This window comes from Desmodus rotundus, chromosome 8, assembly GCF_022682495.2.
Source record: "Desmodus rotundus isolate HL8 chromosome 8, HLdesRot8A.1, whole genome shotgun sequence".
Taxonomy (NCBI): domain Eukaryota; kingdom Metazoa; phylum Chordata; class Mammalia; order Chiroptera; family Phyllostomidae; genus Desmodus; species Desmodus rotundus.
This window is the reverse complement of record NC_071394.1, coordinates 87,616,048-87,639,880: the sequence shown is the minus strand read 5'-3', so window position 1 is coordinate 87,639,880 and position 23,833 is coordinate 87,616,048. Positions and strand designations below refer to the sequence as shown.

At 48.1% G+C, this 23,833-nt stretch overlaps 1 protein-coding gene across 3 annotated transcripts; it reads right to left on the bottom strand.

Annotated features, from left to right (window-relative positions):
* WNT5A (Wnt family member 5A) lies at positions 1-22,017 on the bottom strand. 3 transcript variants are annotated; one of them, XM_024556740.3, is made up of 5 exons: positions 20,660-22,017; positions 14,722-14,855; positions 13,265-13,515; positions 8,472-8,764; positions 1-4,793 (listed from the first exon to the last, which is right to left on the bottom strand). In XM_024556740.3, the coding sequence occupies exons 1-5, from the start codon at positions 20,663-20,665 to the stop codon at positions 4,335-4,337; spliced, it is 1,143 nt and encodes a 380-aa protein (XP_024412508.1). In that variant the 5' UTR covers positions 20,666-22,017; the 3' UTR covers positions 1-4,334. The 3 variants fall into 3 exon arrangements, with proteins under 3 accessions (XP_024412508.1, XP_024412509.1, XP_045048314.1); XM_024556741.4 differs by lacking the exon at positions 20,660-22,017 and adding an exon at positions 15,261-15,337; XM_045192379.3 differs by lacking the exon at positions 20,660-22,017 and adding an exon at positions 15,045-15,251.
* Between the last annotated feature and the right edge of the window lie 1,816 nt (positions 22,018-23,833).

Sequence of the window (23,833 nt, the reverse complement as noted above, 5' to 3'; positions counted from 1 at the left end):
TAGAAAAGTACAAGGTATGAACAAAAATAAATAATCTTTATCTCATTTCTAGCCCAGCAAATTGTACACTGCATAGAAAACCAGTCTAAGATGCAATTTTCCTCATTCTTTTTTTGCTTTTGAAATACTGAGACAACATTTTAATTAAATCTTCTAAATTCAAATTGATACATTTGTTTTAAAAAATTATACCAAGCTTTAATTATTCTACATCCATTTTTTAAAAGTTGGCTAACAAGATGATGTTTCACTAAAATAAAGTATCATCCAATCATCAGATTTAAGTGTAAAGTTTGTATAAACAGGTAAATAGAAGATTATTTTACTAAGTTTTAATTCCTATATTGATGAATGTTTCCTGTTTTAAAAACTAATTTCATCATTTTACTTTCAAAACCTGGCATCTGTTTTTCACCATTTCATAGAGAGGGGAGACTAAAAAATACTTTCTAAAAAAAATAAATATTTTAAAAGTACCCTTTACAGTGATAATGCAGTATTTTAGACCTATGCCTTGGTGCATATTTGCATTACATACATGCTTCAAGTTATAACTACCTTATTTATCTATCTCTCCTCACTTACATTATGGACCAGTCAGTCTTTACAGACTGTTTTTGCTAATGATCTCTTGGAGTCAGCCAATACCGGTCTCTTATTTGGAGGACTTAGCCTGCTAGAGTGTCATATTTGATAATCCCAGTGACTTGCATAATGTTTTGCAAAAACAAACTGAAACTTAGCATTGGCAAAATCGTCTGAGCAAGGGGTTTGGGTAGGCTACTAAAACATATACAGTCGGGAGGTCAGCAGCTGAACAGATAAACTGGACTGAAACTCAAAACAGTCTTCCTTTTACTTAAGCCCATAATGACTATTTTGAACAGGCCTCTGCTTGCTGCTGCCTAACATATAAATTTTTTGTTAATTTTCCTATATTGGGAAGATCTTGAATGCATTACACAATACAAAGAAAAAAATATGCTGACACTCCTAAATCAAGTATATGTTTTTGCAATAAAGAACACTGGTCAATATACAACTGAGGAAAAACTGAAACAGATGTGAGTCCTAGAACCACAAGTGTTTGAATTTGCCCAGAAATGCTATTTTAAACACTCTATATGTTGGTCTACTGTTTTTTTTTGTTTTTTTTTTTTGTGGAATAATGCATTCTTGGCATCCTTAAAAGGTTTCAATATGTTACAAGGTTATCCGAAAAGAAAAAAAGCAAAGGGCCAACCTATCAATCTGGGCAACGCCGGCCAGATTTCAGTGTACACTTTCAGAAAGCACGAGAACCCATATTAATTGCATTTAACACAACGAGCCTTCAGTTTCCAATGAGTTTTCATTCTCTGCAGATTGAGGCTTGCTTTTCATCAAATACCTTTCAAAGGGGTACAGAGACACTCAGTCCACAGTAACTTCAAATAGAGAGGTGCAATGGTTGCAGTGGTAAACACAAATACATTTTTTTGGACTAAAGCTCTGGTCATGGACAAAGGCATGTGCCTTTTCAGTTCTTCTCTGAGATGTCACAACAGCAACGCGCTCTAAAACAATTAAGTCACATGCATAATGCTGAAAGAATGTGAGCAATCCTATAACCAGCTTTGAGCCATCTGCTTGATTTCTTTTTTTGAAGAACATATATAGGAAAAGAGAATTCCCCTTTTGTTCCGTTACATATAGAAATCTTTTGAAGCCTCCAAATAGTTTGCTTTTTGGTAAAAATTCTCTGCTCTTCTGTTATTCTGACATGTAGTCACCCTAAACTCTCCCTCATAGCTTCTCAAAAAATCTCCACATGAATCATGTGAATGACAATTGAAACCACTTACCAATATACAAGTAACGTTTTATTTTATATTCTATCTTCCATTTGGCATAAGCCTTTTGATGTTTGTTTTTTTTAACTAGTGAAATATACAAGTCACGCAAGACAGAAATATGTACATTAAAAGTACAGAATAAAGGCCATAGAAGATATACATCATATCTGAGTGACAAGTAGAGTATTTTACATTAAATAGTTTCTTTTAAAAACTAGGATTGTTAAACTCAACTCTCTTCATAAACATGAATCACTAAAAAGGAACAAAATCTGGTTTAGCAAATATAAAACTTCATGGTTTTTGTATAATAAAAACCAAAAAAGTGACATTTTAAACTAATTAGTGCTTTTTTTTTTTTTTTTTTGCTTGCAATTCACTGCAACTGAGGGGAAGTGAACATCCTTGTGCAATAAATTAAGAGCCAGCAGTGGCTGAGGTGATGTGAAGGCTACTAAGCACCAAGCCTATGAAGGTTGCAGATGTGTATCTTTCCAAACTCTTAAAATCATGTAAGTTGGATATAAAAACACGTCTGATGGCACTTTTTGGAAAGAGGTATCCTGTTTTTAAAAATGTAAAGACTAGCTATATATGTCATGAACTAGATTTTCCTTAGGGACTCAAATAGGTACTACTAGGTCTGCTAGGCACCGGTTTGCACTCTGCAAAATGAGCTAAGGAAAGAGAAAGGTGGACCATGCTTCCAAGTTTTGACTCTCTCTTCATTTCCAAGTCTATGATGATCAGGTAATGCCCTCTCAGGAAAATGTACAGAAATGGAGGCTGGAGAAAAGGGGGTGGGGAGGGGAAGATAAAATTAATCTTCAAATCAACAGGCATATCAGGGAGGAAGACCTTCCAGATTCCTCAGAAATGAGGCTGTTTTATGATGCTAAAGGTAGCATCACATCAGGGCCATAGCCCAAGCTCAACTCAAAAACCTTTTGGAAAAATCCCAATGCACTGCAAGGAAGGGCAACAATGCTCTCAACCAAGAAATAACCCCAGAGTGAAGAGTAATTCTAAGTCACTGGCTGCACTGAGATATAATAACATTTATATTTATATATATGTATATATATGTTATGTACAAAAGACTTTTGAGATATCAGGTACCATTAAACCACATTCCCACCCCCACCCCTTATAAATGCAACTGTTCAAGTACACTAGGAACAGTTTCAGGGTTCACCTGCAGTATAAGAGGAAAAGCTTGAGTGGAGAGTCTAAACACAGGATCATAACAGTGAAATGCTGCAACACCTCTGTGAACCCCATTAGCCAAGTAATGTCATTAAAATATATAAAACTACAGCTTCTCAAAATAAAAGTTTTAGGAAAAAAAATCCCTAAGTAGTGAACTATTTTCCAAGTGGAGCTCCCAATGGTCCATTTCCTGTCCTGCAATCAAAGGGGACCCAGTGGAGCTGCACTTGGGAAATGTGGCCAGCCTCACCCCCTCAGCAGCTAGGAGGAATCGGACAGGGTTTGGGGTCAAGAGGGAGGGCAGGTTTCACCTTTTCCCTCAAATAGGTTTCCTGCTCTGATGCAGCGCTGAACTGCATGCAATTACTTTGTTGTCTGGGCAGAGGGTCTGTGGATGGAATCCGTTTATTATTTTGATTATTATCATTTATTAACCAAGTATCCCTAAGAAAATTACAGTATATTTTCCTTTATAGTCAAGCCACCCTCCCCCGCCCCTCTCCAAACAAAATGTCTACAACCCAGAGTCATTTGGGGATGCTTTCCCAATCTGCTAACTGAATTCCCGTAACAGCTTCAAATCATTGTCTTAATGTTTTCAGTTTTTTAAATTTCTGAGGCTTTCCTCCCTGCTCCCCAAGTTTCAGTAGCTGTTAGAATAGGCCCATCTGCACATGGAATGCTTGAGAAGCATGAGACATATGATACACTTCTTTTCTTTGAGGGACATAAGGTTCTCACTCTTACATTTTTATATTACCATTTTGAAAATGTTTCAGGCTAATAGCCCCTGGGGAAGGGGTGGGTTCTCACTTTTTTGTTTGTTTCTCAAGACCTTTCACCAGAGCATTTACAATTCATTTTGGTCACAGAGGCATAGATTTGGACCACCCCCTTCCAACTGGATGCTACTTGTCCCATATGACCCCACAGTTGAGAAAAAGAAAACATATTTCCTTTACCTTCTGGATGTGCACACAACTAACTCAGGGTATGTGTTATTTGCCCCTCATCCTATACCATCAAAAGAAGTCTTGCCTTACCTTTTCAAAGATCCACAAAATAAATATTTTTCTTGGTTCCCACCCCCCACTATTGCCAAATAATACTTATAATATTAATAATAAACCACAGAGTTCTTGATGGGAACAGAAAGAAAACGGTTCTGGTTGCAGTTCTTGGGGGGAAAATAAAACAATATTAAAAAAAAAAAACAGAATCACTGTACTTTCTATAAATAAGTGGGTCCTGGGGACGGGGCTGGGTGACAGGCGGGCAGCGGGGCACCCACTATTTGCACACGAACTGGTCCACAATCTCCGTGCACTTCTTGCACTTGACGTAGCAGCACCAGTGAAACTTGCAGTGGCAGCGCTCCGTCTGCACGGTCTTGAATTGGTCGTAGCCACGGCCGCAGCACATGAGCTCACAGCCGTCCATGCCCTCAGATGTCTTGTTGCACAGGCGGCCCTGTGTACCCAGAGAGCCCGTGCTCTCATTGCGCACGCAGTAGTCGGGGCTGGGGTCGATGTAAACCAGGTCCTGTGTGGTGGGAGAGTTGAAGCGGCTGTTGACCTGCACCAGCTTGCCCCTGCCGTTGAGCCGCATGGCTGCGGCACTGTCATACTTCTCCTTCAGAGCGTCGCCCACCTTGCGGAAGTCAGCCAGCTGCAACCAGCACGTCTTGAGGCTACAGGAGCCGGACACCCCGTGGCACTTGCAGGCCACATCTGCCAGGTTGTACACCGTCTGTGGGGAGATGGGACAGTCAGTTTACAAACCCACAGCGGAGCCCAGATGCAAGCAGGGCTCTGTTAACAAAGCTCCTCTCCACCTTCTAGGCGGAGCCACATTCACCAGTGGAACTAGGGTCTGAGCTATTTCCTCCTCATTCTCCACTACCAGAAGTCTGTGTTCCTTGCTTTAAAAAGTCTACAAAATAAGTATGTTTTAGCCCCTCATTATTATATATCATCATAATAAACAGCCACAGTTTTTTAATAGGAACAAGAAAAAATTGTTCCAGTCGCTTCTGTTTTACAGAAGAATAACATTAGTAGCAACTATTACAACCTGAAGACTCACTCCAGAGACTGTGCACAATTCCTTACCCACACCACCTGGGCTGATCCCCACAGCCTATGAGGAAAGTGCTATTACCATCCCCATTTCACAGAGCAGGAAAATGAGGCCCAGAGAGGTGAGTTACTTACCCAGGTACTCAGATTTGAACCCAGGCAGTTGGACTCAAAGCTCATGCTCAGTGACTTGCCCATGGGTACCCAGCTGATAAGTGGTAGGGATGAGGAGTCCAGCCCAGGTAAGATCAGGGTTCAGATCTTTACTCACTATTACTATTACTGCTGTGTATCAGGCACTATATTGAATCTTTGTACTCTTTATCTCATTTCATCCTCTCAACAATGTTATAACATGGGCTGGATTAGATGGTGACACAGTGACGAAGGTAAATGGCCTGCACAGGTCACACAGCTAGAATGTGGGAGAACTGGGCCTGGATCTCAGGTCTTCTCCCTCCTGCTTCCCGAGCAATCCCGTTAACCCCTCCCTTCACTGCCTAGGCTGAGACCACCCATCCTGGACCCAGGCAGACACAGATTCTGTTCTGACTCTGTCCCTGAACTCAGGTAACTGGCTTCCCCTCTCAGAGCCTCCATTTCTGTCTGTGTAGGGAGGGGACCGTGATGGCACCAGCCTCACAGCACTGTTGTAAGGATAAAATTAGAGGATGCTTGGAACATACTTGACATGCAAGATGTAATCAACAAATCTGGTCTTTCTCCAGGGTGACAAGGGCATGTTGTCCGGGTCCTTCCCAGTCACCTTGACCTCAGGTCTGACCCCACAGCACTGTGCCCAGCAGTCTGGGAGGTGGTGGCTGCCTATTTATAGTCCTGACAGCCCAATTCCTGTACCAGTTACCCTCCAGAGTCCGAGTGCTATTGGCAGAAACCCGGAGGCTGGAGTGAATTAGAAGGCTGCTTCCACCCGGAACAGCCATGTTCTTCCTCAGGGATTCACAAGGGGCTTTCTTTAAAAGGGGGCCAAGTGTAGTCCCTTGGCATAAAGAGTTTCAGGCACTCAGTTAATCTGAGGAAGGGTTTTGCAAACATATTTAAGCTTCACTCCCCTTTGAGGAAAATGAAAAGCTATGTCCCGAGGAGATGTTAATATGATTTATATGCACAGTGTCTAACTTCCCTGCCCCACCCCCACTATCCTAGAGAAAAACTATGTAACGTCATCCACCAGGATACAAGCTCCTCTCACTGCTCAAATTATAACACTTATAGAAGGTAAAAAAACCCTCACTATTAAAATATGCAGATATTAAATGAAATTATAATATTAAAGTTGCTTTTCCAACCATGCAAAATTCCCTCTCTCCACCTGGAAATCCCTTGACCCGTTTTCCTTGGTTGCTAAGCCCCTGAAGATTTCTCTACGTGAGAGAAATGTAAGAAATCTCCAAAGATGGATGAAACACTAAATATGGGCAGAACGGGCCCAGACTGTTGCCAGATCTCTGTCCTGGAGGCATATCTGGTCTCTGGTGCCGGGCACACTGTATGCAGAGAGTAAAGGTATGTGTCTCCAATGAGGACAGAAGCAAGGTTTTCTGGGCTCCCAGACAGGGCAGGTCTGATACGTGCATTGCACAGCCTTGGGCAGCCACAGTGGGGAGAGGGAGTCCACCCACACTGCACACACCACAGGAGCGGGTGACCTGAGAAAGGAGAGGCCACACTCCCTCTGGAGCAATTATCTGATCTCTCTGGGCAGCACAGGCAAAAATCTGCAGAGTTCAGTCCTTCCCTGACACTACCAAATGTTTAGCAGCAAATTTGAGAAGATAAGTTAGCTGGAAATGTCTAGATAATCTTTGACTTCTCTATGTCTTTTACTTCATAACGTTTAGGAATTATCATTTAACAAGTACTTTACTACCAGCTGGCAATAAACTAAGACCCTCAATTGAACCATAGGAAATTGTTATTTTGTAGGTCAGAAATAGTCACATATTGGTATTTCATACGGTTCAACCTACTATATCATCCCAGTTAGTCCTCAAGACAATTTCTAAAGATAGTTAATGGCATGGCCACTTAACGGATGTGGAAATGTGGGAACTGAGGCTCAGGAACAGACGGAACTGGATTTTAATCTAGATCTCTCTAATTCCAAAACCTACAGCCCTTCACCCCTAAATTGCGATGCATGAATTTCAGTTAAAAAAAAAAAAAGCACCGGGCTTGTATCTTACTCTATTTTCTTCCGTGGCCATGAAGTGGTTCTCAAATGAAGTGGTTCTCAAGGCCTCAGTTTCCCAATCTTTAAAATGAGGGTGTGCAGCCAGAGGATTCTAAGGCTCCTTCCAGTCCTGATATTTTACTTTGTGATTATCTTTCCTTTTCCTCACCCCAAAATGCAGAAGGGTAAAATCTCTAACCAGAAAGTTCCTGGCACCTACCTTGGGTTCTGTGAAAAAATAATGGCCCTGGTTTTCAATGCTGCCAAAGTTAAGAAAAGTTTTCACCCCTTCATTTTAAAGCAGCCATAAAGTGCCATGTGCTTAACCACAGGGGAAAAAAAGGGAGGAGGGTCTTTTTAACTATTGTGGAGAAATATTTCATGTCCCCACCAGGGAAGGGAAAGAGCAGAACGGGGACCCTTAGGAGTGCCTGCAGAGGCCATCCTCTCTGGGCACTGCTAAGTGGCTCCCTCGTCTCTTCAGAGCCACCCACAATTGCCCTGATGGTCAGAGTACCAAAAATGCTGACGCTTTCCTAGAAAAGCTTTTTTTTAGAAGCCCTCAGTCCATCAAGCCTGCTATCTAATGACACAGGGAAGAGAAAGAAAGGTAAGCCCTGAAAGCTGGGGTGAGGGTTTCTCATCTGGGCACTTAGGAAAAAGAACTCCTTCTCCCAAATTTAATTCCAACCACAGACTTGTTCCAAGGAGGAGGGCAAACGGTAACATTTTTACTTCTGAGATAGGATGGCCAAATGCACTGGGAATTAATTTAAAAGGCAGAGAAAGATCTTTGTCAGACAACTGCAGGAGCTCCTTGACCAGAGGGGGCCAAGGCAGGAATAATTCACCCCTGGATGCCTTTCTGGGGTGTGAGCCCCTCTCCAGAGAGGCCTGTGGCCTGTGTGTGTGCTTTGGGGACGTCAGGGGTAGGAGGGAGAAGGAAGGCAATGAGAGGGAGAGAGAAACACAAACAGGGAGAGAGAAAGAAACCAGGAAAGATAGAAAGGGGGTTGGAGACAGAGACAAAGAGGCAGGAACCTACTGAGAGTGGCAGCGGGAGGGGTAAAGACCGGAAGAGGCCAGGCTTGGTGGGTGGGTAGGGGGAACAAAGACTGAGGGACTGGAGCCTGCGACTCGACCGGGGGCACTCACCCTGCGGCCGGCCTCGTTGTTGTGCAGGTTCATGAGGATGCGCGCGCTCTCGTAGGACCCCTTGGCGTGGATGCGTTCCCGTTCGCGCGCGTCTACGAACTCCTTGGCGAAGCGATATCCATATTCGATGTTGTCCCCGCAGCCGCCCCACAGCCAGTCCCTCGGCAGGTCCTTGGGACGCGCAGCGCGGCTGCAGCCACAGGTGGACAGCTCGCCCTCCCGGCATGCACGGCTCATGGCGTTGACCACCCCCGCGGCGCTCACCGCGTACGTGAAGGCCGTCTCTCGGCTGCCTGCGGGCGAGGACGTGGGTCACCAGGGCCGCTGCGGAGGAGGAGCCCCGCCACACAACAGCCCCTGGCCGCGTGAATGGTGTGGTGGAGATGGCGGGAGGGGGCAGAGGAGAGCCTGCGAGAACACGTGAACACGTGCTGCCCCTGTAGGGACCACGGAGGGCTCCATCCCTAACATGCACCCAGGCACTGAGCCCTTCTGCTGGGGAAAAGCTAACAGGATCCCCCCACCCCAGCCCCAAACACAAAGCAGCAACAAAAAAACAAAGAAGTGGCACACGCCTGATATTTTGCTCTGGCATTTTAGAGCCAAAGACAGGAGGATCCTAGGCAATGCCAGGCTGATTTTCTCTACAACCCTTTCGAAAATACTGGAAATTTCTTATTTCCAAAAATGCACATGAAAGAAGTCATTGAGGGAAAACTCAGAATGTGGGTAGACTTCCTTACATGTATTTTAATGATTGTATTATTTTCATTTTGAGTTATGGGGGGCAGGAGCTTAGAATTTGCCAGGCTTAGAGCCCCCCAAAATTTGAGGTTCCAAGGCCACCCAGACATTGGAGCAGCCACACTAGTTCTAGCTCACTTCCCCGACCTGCTTCTGCAGCATGAGTGGGTCTCAGGACAAGGTTCTAGACTTTCCCAGTGGACACTTTCTAAACCCATCCCTAGAAAGTTACACATGAACCGCCTCTTCTTGAATCCCAAGCTGATTGGACTGATACCTCTCCTTCTAGATGAGTGTCTACTCATGAAACAGCCTGCTGGTCTTCAATGCCTCTTCTGTGACTCCCTGACAGCCTGTGCCTCAAAGTGTTAGTGTGATAGCAAGAAGACAACAAGCACAATCTAAAGGAAAGAGGCGGGGGAAAGCTGCTTCCTTCACCAGACTTGTAAAGAATATACAAACCTAGGGGGAAAATCGGTTTCCCCTTTCCTAAAACTTTCAAAGACTATCTCCCTGTAAAACAGTTATATAGGAGCCCTATTTGCAAGGAGGAAAATGGAGGTCATCATAGATCACGTTAATCTCCACCTGTACATGAAGACATTTCTAGCGTAACAGAAGCCACTTAATAACAATGTACTATGAGAGAGCTGAAGCTGGGCCTGGGGGGTAAGATGAGGGGGCCTTACTTTCCTCAACTATAAAATCAGGGTATTGAACTACATGCCTAGGAAAAAAATGGGCCCTTCTGGCATTAAAATCCCTGTACCAGAATCAGTTTCTCCTGCACTTACAGAGTTTGCTAACAATCTTTTCCAGAAGCAGGGCTGGGGTAGCAGGGGTGGGGAGAGTGACACAAAACAGCTGACGACAGAACTCAGCCCCAACCAGCAGGGCCACTCTGCAGGGGGGTAGCTGTGTCAATTCCAGGGTCCATCCTGTCCTTGGACTTCTTCTCCAACCTCAGTCCACGGCTATTTGTGATCCCCCTTCCAGGAATGGCAACGGTTCCCATTCCCCACAGACCTTCCCTCCCACGTTTTAAAAAAATGAGTGACTTGAGACATGTGCTGGTGGCTGGCAGGAGGATCTGGAAAGTTCCTGTGGGGTGTGACATCTATCTATCTCGCTGGAATTAGTGAGGCAGAGAACACGGGAGGGAGTGGAGAGAAATGAGGAGGGTAGACAGATTCTAGGGAGTTATTTAAGGATTACCACATAATACAGAAAATGCTGTGGCCCTGGATTGGAGGCTAATAGAATAAAGAGGTAGATAGAGGAAGAGTAGATAAACAATCCTTCAGAGAAACAGGAAAATAAGACACTGTCTTGTGAGTATACAAAGCATAAAAGGTCTTTTATACAAAACACAATAATGCTGTTTGTTTCAGAAGTCTATCTTGAGCATTTCCTTTTTTTGACCCAAAATGCAAACCTGGTAGAAGTCTCTAAGCTAACTGGTCACTACAGGGAAAATATCTGTTTAAAAAGTGCTCTTTGGCTAATAGCCTGTGGATACAGTCATCCTGGCTGGAATACTGCTGCTTCAGTTAGGTTTCCCTCCCTGTGAATCTACATCCTCTCCCATCCTCACTCTCCTTAAAAATGGCGCCTCTCTGACATATCTTTTCACAGCATGGAAACAAAGAAGAGGCAGAGACAAAAGCTGGAAGAAAGGGTAGCATGATGAAAAATGAGGAAGTTTCCAAAATGAAGAGTGAGCACTTCACAAGGCGATTGTGTACAGTGCCTTCAAGGCAACTGGCACCCTAGAAAAATGAGTTGAGGAGGGGTTGGAAGTGTCAGCCCTGAGTTTCTCAGACACTGGCCTGATCACAGGGTCAGATTCTCACGGACAGAATTGCTGGCCATGTCCCTGTTATACTAAGTGCTTTGGAGTAGGCACACACACACACACCTTTCAGCCTTAAAGGTATTCTGAACTTTCGCTTAGCTTGTTTTCTTCAGTGTACCCTTAAATAGAAAAGTGAAAGCTAAGTAATTCTCCCACTGTTGGGATTGGGTCCATATTACTTTTCCACCAAAAGCTATTCTGTTTTTTCTTCTCTCCAACTCTATTTTAAATAAATAGAGAAGGTCCTGTGGGTGTTCTAACACAAGCCCCCAAGCGGCAACTTTCTGTCCTGAGGCCCCAAGCACCTGGGGAACTTTTGGCAAGGGAGATGCTGCATCTTCCCAGGACAGCAGCTGACTTGGTGATCATATCTAGCAGGGCTCCCTCAGAGGCTGTCCCACCCACTTCCCTTCAATCCAGATGGTAGTACCACACAGCTGAGGACCAGAGAGTATACTTGCAAGGGACAATTAAACATAGGCCTTTGTACCAAGGGTTCTGCTTGTTCCCTGAGGAAGCAGGCTCTTTGAATCTTGGACCACATTTTAAATAAATCTCCAGCAGAACTCAAATCCACTTAGCAAATGATAGCTTATTCTGAACATTTTGGCCCAAAACAGGATACATATAAAGAAGAGAAGAGGATCTTAAATCAAAGCTGTGTTCCAGCGACTATTTAGAAAGGAAAATAATTCCATTGCTCTTTTCCTTTCTGGTTACCATCAGAGGTGTATGATTTTTGCTAACTCGTATACTTGTGAAAAAGTGGTCCCATACTTTGAGAGGCAGGCAGTTCAGAGGGAACATATAAGTAAATGTTAGGGGGGGAAGCTGACAACTTACTATTCTGATATAACCTTTTTTAAAAAGTGTTTTGTTTACTTATAGTATTAAAACACAGGGGAATTAAAACTCCACCACACCCCCAGTTAACTCCGTAAGGCAGCCTATATTCGGGGAAAACTCCTGTGTTCCTGAAGCTAAACTAGATTCTGATCCCAGTATATACATTAGCACATTTTAATCATTAACAGGAAGGACAAAGCCCTATGAAACTGTGCAGGCTAGGGCTTCAGACCATTTTCCCATTCAATTAGAGAACTGGCTTCCAGTCCTGTATTATTTTAGTTTATGAAGCCGCTTGGCTCAAACATCCACTGACGACTCTTTTTTGTTCTCAATGAATGCACTTTTCAGGGCTTTTTAAAAAATCATTTTATCCATCTGTGATGGATATTAAGCCACTTTTCACCTTCAGTCAGTATAAACAGTTAATTGCTTTGATAAATTACTTTTTATTTTAGGAGTCACTGCAGTCATATTAATTATAAGGGCTTGTTTGCATAAAAGTAAAGAGACCTAAAGTATTCACACTAGAAAACATACACAGGACCTCATCTGTCAAATAGTATTTTATGCTATGAAACCAAACCAGAGACAAACTGATTTTTCAAATTCTTTGCCTTTAGTCTAGTTTTAATGTCATCTCCTCCCTGAATGGAATAACAAGTTTAGCAACACACTTAAAATAATCGGACTGTGATACATTTAAAGCGTTTTATTTTTAAGGTTGAGGTCTGAAGTATGTGCTTTTTTTTTACATCACATCAATTGCCAAAATCACAAATGTAAATTGGACTACTTCTAATTAAAATTCTTTCTGAAACTAAAAATAAAGCTTTTAACATATATATCTCTCTAGCCTCAGGGACTATCAATATTAGGGAAATTAGACCCTGATTCACCTCCAACATGCCCAGCATTCTGAAAGATGACGATTTTTAGTTTGGGCCATTTGAACTGCGGCTTAAGTTAGGAAACTGCTTACAGTTAAAAGAGTTTTGAAGCTTAAAAGGATATAAATGACTCGACTTTTATCTACTCCTCATCTACTTTTGAGAAGCCAAAATAAGTATGCTGCTTCTATTGTAACCAACATGTTTCTTAGAAAAATTAAGTGTTCAGAATAAAACGAAGGTGTCTTAGATGTTCTTTCCTGATTGGGTCAAAGAAGTCCAAAAGGTAAACTGAGTGTAAGAACAGGAATTAACACAGGTGGCAACAATGACACTAATCCCCAGAGCCACTGCTCTGCTGGAAGATTCCCTGCTGATCAAGCTGATCAGTAAACCCTAATGACTTTTCTAGAAGAAAAGTTTACATATATTTAAAAATACGTTAAATGGTCTCCTACCTATCTGCATAACCCTGCCAAACACGGAGGTGTTATCCACGGTGCTGCAGTTCCATCGCCGATGTCGGAATTGATATTGGCATTCTTTGATGCCTGTCTTCGCGCCTTCTCCGATGTACTGCATGTGGTCCTGGTACAAGTGGCATAGTTTCTTCTGTCCTTGAGAAAGTCCTGCCAGTTGGCTGCAGAGAGGCTGCGCTCCTATGATATATACTTCTGACATCTGAACAGGGTTATTCATACCTAGGGACCTGCGAAGGGGTGGGGGGGAGATGTGCATTCAAGATTTACGTGACCTCTTGAGGTGGGCCTCCAGAAAGCATGTCAGCAAGACATAGTTCTAAGCACACAGATGCTTTTCTCTCCTGCTTGTCCTCATGACAAAGTATGAGAAGGGCTTCATAAAACTCCTCTGTTTCAGCTCCACTCAGAAAACGGAGGTATTGTGTAGTCCCCATCCCACCATCTGGCTCCTCAGTTAGTTTTTACTCCCTTTCTTGCCCACCTCCCCCCGCCCCTCGCCATATACCTGAACCAATATTTCCAAAATCCACTCAGAAAAGAGACAAACATCGGTTTCGGGACAAGCCTCTGACCTGAAAGAAATTGACTCACTTTGCTCCACAAACTGGACCGATCTGCCTTGAAAACATATGAATGCCGAAAGTAGGCACAATTAGACATGGGTGGGAGATAGTTCCTTTTGACTGATGGAAGAATACTGGGACAAGTATATAAACTGAAGAATATTCACCATGCTCTGGACATTTTAAAAGGGCTCCTTATTTATGATTGTGAAGGACCCAAGACAGGGTATCCAGTGAACAGAAGTCATGTTTGACAGTCAGAAAAACACTGTTCATTTACAGGGAAAAATATCCAGAACGCCGTCAAAAATAATTCTCTGGATGTACTGCAGCCTCTCTGCAAGGGCCCTACCAGAAAGAAACCCTCATTCAGGGACATTTGACCACTTCAATTTCACCTTTTCTGATTGAATTCTGAGCCTAAATACTTTTCAACTTGGAGTTTAGCTGTCTTCCTAAAACTCTCCCTACAGTAGACCCATTTTCTGTCACTTGAAGGTTAATAACGTCAAGTGACAGAAAAATAAAAGGTGGAACTCACTTTTACTACCTAGGGGCGGAAAAAAGTAAATTTAATAGATAAGCTTCCAAATATTAGATAATTGAATTTTGGTTCCGTTTTATTATACGATGTGCTACAGTATACACCTGAACAAGGGCCTCATAGAAAAAGATCTAAATTTATAGGTTCTGATTCCCTATGGAGCTGAATATTTACAATATTAGCAAATTAAAAGAAGATTCTTATTTAGAAATACATGTAAATAAAATGTATTATATGTGCCAAAAGTCACGATTCAGCTTAAATATTACAGTATCGTACAAATGAGTATTTTTTTAAATAAAAAAATGCACATATAATGAACTTACCACCAAGAATTGGCTTCTATTACAACCTGGGCGAAGGAGAAAAATATGGCCAGAGCCATTAGGAAGAACTTGGAAGACATTGCACTTCCAGCCGTCCCCAAAGCAACTCCTGGGCTTAATATTCCAATCGACTTCTGGAGAGGGAAGAAAGGAGCAGATGTTTATTGCCTCTCAGATAATTTTCAAGCATACAAGTTTAAACAACGGAAGCATCCGGGTCTCTTAAGTTTACTGTTGATGGACTGCGCTTCTCCTCCGCGACTTTTTGATGAGAAGATATAGGCAGTTTCTTTTTCCAAATTAATCCACCCACGCAACCTCACCAGGAAATCTGATTTCGCTGGGATCCTGCGCGCGGGGCACGCCAGCGATTACAAACATGTCTCAATGCTGTTGAGTCAAAGCCCCGGTGCCAGGCGCTGCCTCCTTCCTGCTCGCTCGAGTCCCGCACCCCCTCGCTCCCTTCTAGTTCGCGCTGTGCTCAGTCCCTTCAGGGAATTCACTTGGGAACCCGCCGCCACCCTCGTCCTCTCCCCGACCTGGGCCGAGCAACAAGTGGAGCCTGAATTAATTCCAAGGGCAAGAGGAGCGCGAAGGAGAGTGGAGCGCGCCGGCGGCGGCTGCGAAGGAGGCGGGGTGGCCGGCGTGGGGGTGGGGGTGGGGGCAGGACGCGGGAGGGAAGGGCAGGGGGTGGGGGGCGAGGCCCGGGGGAGCAGCGCGCGAGAAAGTGCCCAGCTGGGAAATGCAGCTCTGAATTAACATCGTATGTTTCATAATCAGTTTACGGGCCGCTTTGGGCGAAGCCACTTCCAGAGGGGGAAGGGCAGCCTGGGTTTCCTTAGCAGGCTCTTCTGCCAGATTGGAGCGGGAAGAAGGAGACGGGGGGCACATTAGTCAAAGGGGAGAGAGCGCTGCTCTCCCAACCAAGGAATCCAGAAAGCAGGGAGCTCCCTGGGACTTAGCGTATTCCAGAGAAAGGATGGCATCCCAGAGGAAAGGAGGGGATCGAATCTGGTTCCTGCTGCTCTCCCCACAATCCTCCTCCAAATTCTTTTTCACTCCCCCTTCCGCCCCTCCCGTCCCCACTCCTGGCGGCTGCCAAGGAGAAAATGGAAAGGAAGCCAAGGGGGACTCCAGTTTCCTTTGGTCCTGGTCTGGAGCTGTCGGCCGCTTCACCATCACGGCACTGTGAGCCTGGCACTGGAACACCCCCATGCCACCCTCCAGCCCAATTAAGATTCGGTTCGCTCTGTCCCGAACGGTGAGGGTGCAGCAGGGTGAAGCCCGAGCTGGTTCAAGTGAGCCTCCGACCGACTGGGCCAGAGATGCGCGGGATCCCGCGCCGCGGCTAAGCCCCTGGATTCCAGGGCGCAGAGGGACCGGCGGCAAAGATTCCAGTCTTCAAGAATTTCGGGGCAGAGGCCGCCTGGGGAGCTTCCGCTGCCTTTTCTCCCCACTGGTGACTTCTCCACCTGTAGGCGGCGGCGGAGCAAGGCAGTGGCGGCTGGGGGTGGGAGGAGCGGGTTTCCAAACTCCCCTTTTACATCTCTGATAAGTGTAACGGGGCAGCGCTGTACTTCCCGCAGCTCCCAAGGGACCCCTTTCTCGGGAAAGGATAGGTGAGCCTCCTCCAGGCGGCGGAAGGGCCTGGCCTGGAACCTGCGCCGTAAAGGGGACTGAGGGGATGTAGGCAGCCTTGGGAACACGAAGGGACTGAGGAGCTTGCCACGGCTTTTCCCGGCCAGCAGCCTCGTTGGCCCGGACACCTCGGGGCTTCTCTTAGAGGAAATGCTTATGTGGTCCCCCGTGCCCGCTAACTAGGGCTCCGCGCCCATGGCCCACTCGTCCTCAAAATGCCGCTAAACTGTGGACGCATCCCGGAGAATAGAAACCTGGGGTTTCCCCAACAGTGGAGAGAGAAGTCTAAGTCTCCCCACCCCCGCCCAAAGTGTCAAGTTTCCTCCGGGGGAGGGGGTGGGCTGCAAGGTCTGCCTTCGCTCGCGGCCCCAGCTGCAAAGTTGACTGTCCCCATAGGCCGAAGCCGCGCGCGCGTACACTCATGCACTTTCATACACTCACACGCGTGCACAGATACACACGCTCCGACGAGCTTCCGAGACGGCTGCGCGGATTGCTGCTGGCCGCGCGCACTTTCCGAGCCTTCCGACGGGCGGGGCGCGCGGGGCGGGGCGAGGCTGGGGCAGCGGAGAAATTGATAACAGATTCGGCGGATTACAGCGGATCTCTTTGTTAGAGGCGAAGCCACACAAACCGAACCCTCTCTCCGCCAACGACCCCAAGGGAAGTCCACCCCTTCCCAGAGCTGGGGCCAACTGGGTGTGGGCCACAGGGTGTCTGCGACTCGGGTCTCCTCAGCTCCAGGCTGGGGGTTAGCCAAAGGTGTCCCCAAGGGGTTCCGCAGGAGAGTCGGGCGAGTCGCGTCTCCACTTAACCCCGCGCGCTTGCCCGGAAACACCTTGGCCCTCTTCCCGCTTGAAACCCCGCGCAATCCAGCAAAGGCCCCACAAGTTTGAAACATTGAAGGAACCCACAGCGAACTCACTAATAAATACACGGACTCTGTTGGGTAAACATCCTTGCCTTGTTTACCAAGAGATCTGATCCGAAAAGACAGTAAGAAATGGGACCTCTCCGGAGTCTGTAGTAGTCAAAAGAGTTTGTAGTCAAAAGCTGAGTTTACCAAAGAAGGGACTAAATGTTTTCGAACGTTTAGAGGGCCCGGGAAACTCAACTTTGTAAGGATCCTCGGAACCTGTTCCTTGTGTGGGTTGAGAAGGAGGGTGCGTTTGAGAGGTTCAAGCGCAGGGGAGAGGTGGGGAGGGGGTAGAACGTCCTCGTGCCGCTCGTCCTCGTTTCCAACCTGGAGCAGCTCATTGTAGTGGCTGCTTATTCTGTCCTCCACAGGTTTCGCATTGGGTTAAAGGTGTTCCTAACCCTTTTAAAAAATCAGCTGGGGTGCGGGCGGGGAATGATAAGCGGTGAGAGAGAGAAAACGGTCATGCTGGCTAGAAGTTCGCAGACGTTCACGCGCTACGCGAAGCACCAGAACGTACGTGTAAACCCGCCGCCCTTCAAAAGAAATCCCACAAAGAAAAAGAGAAGATCTTCCACCCTCGGTCACTGTCACTCTCTTGGTCTGGGCATCAGGCTCTTTTCGGCCAGGTCTCTCCAACTCTCTGGGAGTGGAAATGTTTAGGGAGACCGACTTGGAGGAAGTGAGTTTGACTTGGACTCGCGGTATCGAAAGGGGTAGGAGACTCCGCGAGTTGCAGCTCTTGGTGGCAAATAAACTTTGTTTTCCCCACTGTGATCTCTCCCCAAAGCAAGGAGAGAGATGGAGAAAATTGCGGGAGAAAAATTCGGTTGGGCCGTCCTGCCTCTGGAACGCCAAGAGAAGTAGGAGGGGATGATGAGGATGAGGCGGCCAAGGCTGATAGGAGGTCCGCTTTGGGGAAGCAGACAAGGAAACAGCGCTCCCCCAAGCCTGGGTGTACGGGGGGGGCCGCGGCCGAGGTGTATCCACAGCGCTGTGGTGGGGTGGGGTGGAGTTGGGGAGAGAAGGTGGAGGAAGCTCCCGTAGCTCAAATCAGTGCGAGGACCATGAGCAGCCTCTGACTGCCCTGACTCAGAACCAACAGCAGGTTCGGTAACCGGGAGTCTCCAAGGAAGGAACAGTAGCCAAATCTAGTCCTCTAGTTCTGTTCCCTGCCTTCCCTCGTCCATCCCCGGGACAAGGCTCTCCACACCACATGATTCTCCCTCCCACCCCGCGCCTCCTTTCTCTCTCTCACACACACCACTTCTACCTTCTCACACGAATGTCTGTCTCTCAGCACAGGCTCTCAATTTTGTCCCGAGGAAGAGCAGTGTCTGGTTGAATGATAAAGAAAATTAAACATCAGTTCCACGCACCCCCCCCCCCCTCAGAGGCAGTTTCAATGTTTTTATAGACGAAGAATCTGAGCGAGAGAAAGCAACACTTGTCCTGATGACAGAGAAAAGTGGTGAGGGCGCCAAGACCAGACCCGAGACCTCCTATAGGGCGACGCTCTGGTTCTTACATTTTGGAGAAGAGGTACAAACTCTTCCTCCACTTGCCCAAGGCTAATTTGCTGGGTCAGACCCTTGGCCTCTTTCCGTATTGCAGTGGCGGCACAGTGCAACTGGTCCTTTGGGGGCCTCCAAGCGGCCCTCCGGAAAGAGTGGGAAATGGTGGTCAGGAGGAAGGAGCGAAGCGAGAGGTGGGAACTAGAAGCGAACAGCTACCTACTCGCCCCAAGGAACTGATTCCGAGGCGTCCTACCTCAAGGCAGCCAATAGGGGGCAGCCGGCACCGCACGGCGGGGAAGAAAAGGCTGCGGGGAAAAGCTGAGCTCTGCGCGCACTCTGCTAACCCCTTGTGCCCCAAAGCGCTCCTACGAGGGGAGGGAAACGCTAAAAGAGACTTTCGGGTCGGGCTTCCGGAGGTGGGGTTCTCCTTTGTGGGGCCGTGCGGGATTGAGGCTAGGATACCCAAGACCCAAGAAAAACTGACCTTTTTTTTCTCCCCCACACACGCTGGGCACAGATGCACACACTCGGACAAACAATTTCCACTGCCTCTCCATCGCGTGCGCTCTCTCAGCAGTACCCTCTCGGAACTCCCTTGGCAGAGGCTGTCTAGAAACTAAATCTGGCTGGAGCTGCAGTGAATGTTGGCAGTAGGGCAGGGGCTGAGGATGTGCGATCCCACCGCTGGCTACGAACGACTTCCAAACCAGTTGTCCATGTGAAGAAAGAGAAGAGAAGGGGCCTCGACGCTAGACTAGTTTTAGAAAGTAAAGCAAGGCCGCAGGGTCTTCAAGTTTTCGGGTTTTTAAAACCCGCTTTTGAGGGAAAGGAGTATTTGTTTGCTTTTAAGAAACTTCCTAATTCTAATTTCAACCTTATTTTCTAGAAAACTTAAAATTGGAGATACCAACAAAAATAGGATTGAAGCTTTGAGGAGGACAGAGGAAAAGGTGTTTGGAAAATAGCAAGTTATATTGCAGGAAGAAATGTTAACTGTTCGTAAAAGTGAACTCTCAGTGACCCTCAGAGTGTGTGAGTCGGCTTTAACATACAACTGACAATTAAAACAAACAAGAGTTCACAAACTGCCCCCCGCCCGCTCTCCCAACTCAGAGGCCCAAATGTTTCCAAAGGACAAGGCAGATTCCGCGCAGGGGGCCAGGGCGCGATTTCCCAGCGGACAGGATTAGAGCCACCACCGCCAGCATTCCCCGCCCCCATCACCGCTGCTAAGTGGCAGAGCTCACCCAGTGGCGGCTAATAATGCTAATAACGCGACCCTGCTCCCCGAGCAGGGGTGCGCGCTGGCCCCCCGCCAGGCACTCTTAAAGGTACAGGGCCCGCAGCACTAGGGTTTCCGGCTAGAGCGAGTTGCAGAGGGCGAGTTGCGCGCTTCTCTGCTGCGGCAGTCGGCCTCTCGTCCAGCTGCCCAGTCTCCCAACCTGGCACACACTTGCTCAGTGAGCATTCGGTAAATATTTGTTGAATTGAATCATTATCCTGTTCTGAAATATACATAGTAAGTACACTCGAGTTTCTCAGGGCCAAAGGGAAGTCATCCGTGAATCGCACTGTTTTTCTGCCTTGGCTCTTCCCCACGTCTTCTCCAAAGTCGAAAAGGTGTGCAGAACATTTAGTAGGGCAAAACGAGATCTACTGGAACCAGAGGCAGTGCGCAGGGGGTGGCGGGACGAAGGAGTAGAGGTCCCTACCATCCCCGCGGGAGTTTCAGCCTCTCCAGGCGGTAGAAGAAATGGAAGGATAGGAAGAGGTGGGGAGTGGTGGAGGATTTCAGTTAACTTCCATAAGAAAAAAAAAGTCAAGGGAAAAAAAAGTGGCGAGCGTCGGCGGCGCACTGAACACCTACCTTCATGGTGAGGGGGAGGGGGTCCGGAGAGGAAGTCACCACCAGAGGAAGGGCAGCGGAGGAATCCAAGCGGAGCGGCTGGGTTAAACCTGGGGGGACAGTCCTGCACAGAGATGCTGGTTCCTCCGGGGCACGTCGGGAGGGCGCAGGGAATCGGAGCCGAAGAGGTCTTTGGAGCCGGAGTCTGAGGGCCCGAGCCGGAGCAGCGCTGGGATGCGCCCAGGAACCGAGGGTGCGCGGAAGCCCGCCGGATCGCAGCAGAGACTGGGCCGGCTCGACGCGCAACAATTGAGTCGCGGGTCCGATGAGGGCGCGCAGGCGACTGTTCCGCGGCGAGGCGCTCCCTCTCCAACGTCCATCAGCGACGGCGGTAATTAGGGCTTTCCAACCCCAAATGTGGGCGTGATTGTGCAAAAGACTTTACAACAAATAATAAAAAAAAATTCTTCAGAAGAGGGTGAAAAAAATGCCCCACTACTTAACTCTGGCCTGGGGCGGGAGGGGGGCGATCCTTGCGCCCAGGTGCCCCCCCAGTTCATTCACACCAAGGATTCTGCAAACTCCTGGCGGCTCACGCCCTCTTGATCTCCAGCTCCTCCTCTCCAAGTCTGTGGCCGAAACGTCTGCTTCCAGGCGCTGATCTTGCGGCCGCGAGTGTGTGGACGTCTGTGTACACACACACTCAAACACACACGCACACACACTGCAGCTTTGGGGCCACTGAACAATCAGGCGCGCATGGCTTTTTCTCCGGGAGATGCCGCTGAAAACGCACAAGTCGCCATCCGAGCTGTAAAAGTCAGAACCAACTTTTGTCCTTTCATTTTAGGGTTTGGCAAAAAGGGGGCGCAAAATGGGTAGCCGTCCACGGATGTTCTACCTCGCGGTGGTTTCGGAGGGCGACTGCCCCAGGGGAGACACGGGCTCCCCCCTCCCCACCCCCTTCTTTCTCTTTTCGGGTTAATCCCTCTCCTTTCCCCGCCTTTCCAGGGCGAGGAGCGACGCGAAGCGAAGGCACGGAGGGCGTGGGGCTGGGGAGGGGTGAGGGGCTCCGCGGCGGCTGCTCAGCTCAGGAGGTCCATGGCCGGCGCTGCTGCCCACCTCCGCGTTTGGCGCCGGGGCCGGAGGGGCGGGAGAGCGAGCAGTCGGGCGGCGCGCAGTCGAGGGCACGGCGGCGGCGGCGGCGGGAGGAGCTCGCCGGCAGCGTCCGCGCAGAACCGGACTCCGGACAGCCGGGGCGGCGTCGTGCAGTTTGCAGCAGACTTCCACGCGATCCTGTGACCCGCAGACGGACTGACCGACCGCAGCGACCGCGTCCTCCCCCTACCCACCCCCGGCCCTTCTGGCCAACGGCCGCACTCCCTCCCTCTCTCCGGACTCCTCTTTCCCTTGGTGTTCTCAGAGAAGAAAAAAAATATATATGTACGTGTATATATATATATATATATATATTTTAAGTTGCAGAACCAAGGGCTGCTGAAAAGAGAGAGGGAAGGGGGGGAAAAAGAAAGAAAAAAAAAAAACTCTACTTTGCCTATGCGCATGCGTGGTGAGGCCGGCCTATGACAAACTCCGCAGGATTTTAAAGTCGTACCACGGGCTGGGGTGCAGGGGGGCGGGATACACTCCCTGCAAGAGCCCCCTTCTCTCGACTCCCCATCCCCCAGGCATCTGCTGAAAGAAAGAGATCCACTCCGCGGCCGCTGCCTGCCCGTCACCCGACTTTCTGCTCTTCTTCCGAAGCCACCGACTCGCGGGAGGCCGAACCCCAACTTCCAAGGCTGGACTCTTTGGCTTGCCTGTCCCGGGCCGCTTCCACTGGTGCTGCACGGGGTCTCCTGCCCTGGCAGGGAACCTCTTAGAGGACCTCCTCTGCATTCTTACTACTTGGGGGAAGGTCCCTAAGCGCCGGGGCTGGAGAATAAGGTAGTCGCACACATTCTGCAAAGCCCCCAGTGTGGTAGATTTGGGTACTTGGGTGCACAATTGAACTGAATGGGACCCCAGCGCATCCCGATGGGAAGCGTGGTCTTGCCGGACGGATCTTGGTGAGTGCCCTCAGGTGAGAAAGAAGCCTGCGAACTTCACCAAAACCGCGTTCCGGGCACTGGAACTTCTAGACACGTCCAGTCACCTGTGATTGTTGGAACCCAGTCTGGTTACGGTTGGTGGATGTGTGTCTCCACCTTCAGGCCCCCAAATAATGCCTCACACTGGAGCGCAATTCTTGTTCTCAATCCTCCCTATTCCCCAGATATTCCAGGTGGAAGACAGACACACACACACTTCAATTTCTGCCATCCATGTGGCATGTACTTCACCTTAGGGGAAAAATCCATATCCTGGGTACTTCAGGGTAGTGGCTGTTTTGTTTTTCTACTTTCTTACCCCATTCCCATCCCTGGGTGACTATCCCGTCGTGTGCAGGGAGAGGTTCTGGTGTCGCTGTCACACCCTTCACAGTCCCTTCCTAGTCCTTACTTGTCTCAGCTGACTGGATCCCTTCCCAGCCCTGACGTCCTTTACCAGGCACACAAAAGTGTCAAGAGTGGGCTTTGCACAAACTGCAAGAGATGCCTTTGCTCTTGTGGGGCTCGCTTTATTTCTCCAAAGGCACACACAGCCTTCAGGAGGGGGAGCCCAGTGTTATCAAAGATCCCCTTGGGACATCCCTCCATCTCCTGATTCCACTTTCCCTTCACCCTCTCTAGGCCTTCACCACTTAATGACCACTGTGAGCGTTGTTCCCCAGTTTTCCAGTATAGCCTGAAATCTGCCCTTTGGAGACGAGGGTCTAAACAAGAGGAGTCTCTGCCTGGCAGACCCATCCTCCTCCAGTTCCTCTCCCTACTCTGTTTTGCTCAGCCAATGCTGTCTGGGATTCTCCTGGCTGGGGAAGCACACAGGCCCTTTGGGCATCCATTCCTCAGAACCAATTCCAGGGAGGGCAGAGGCACTGAAAAGTGACAGGAAATGAGTAGGCTAAGAATGTAGCTCCTAGAGCAGGTACGTTAAGCTCATTTTCACCAGGGGCCACATCAGCCTCATGGTTGCCTTCAAAGGACCGAATGTAAAGCTCCTTGCCCTTAGTTAAGGAGTAGCTGCATTTATACAGTCCTAAAATTACATTTGGCCCTTTGAAGGCAACAGCATGGCTGATGTGTCCCCAGTTGA

Bases quoted from the DNA above. Each gene is read 5' to 3' on its own strand.
- WNT5A (XM_024556740.3), bottom strand. The intron at 8,765-13,264 runs GTAGGAGACCAT...CCTCGCCCGCAG, and splicing joins TGGCAGGGTTATGCAGATAG to GCAGCCGAGAGACGGCCTTC. The intron at 4,794-8,471 runs GTGAGTGCCCCC...ATCTCCCCACAG, and splicing joins ACAACGAGGCCGGCCGCAGG to ACGGTGTACAACCTGGCAGA.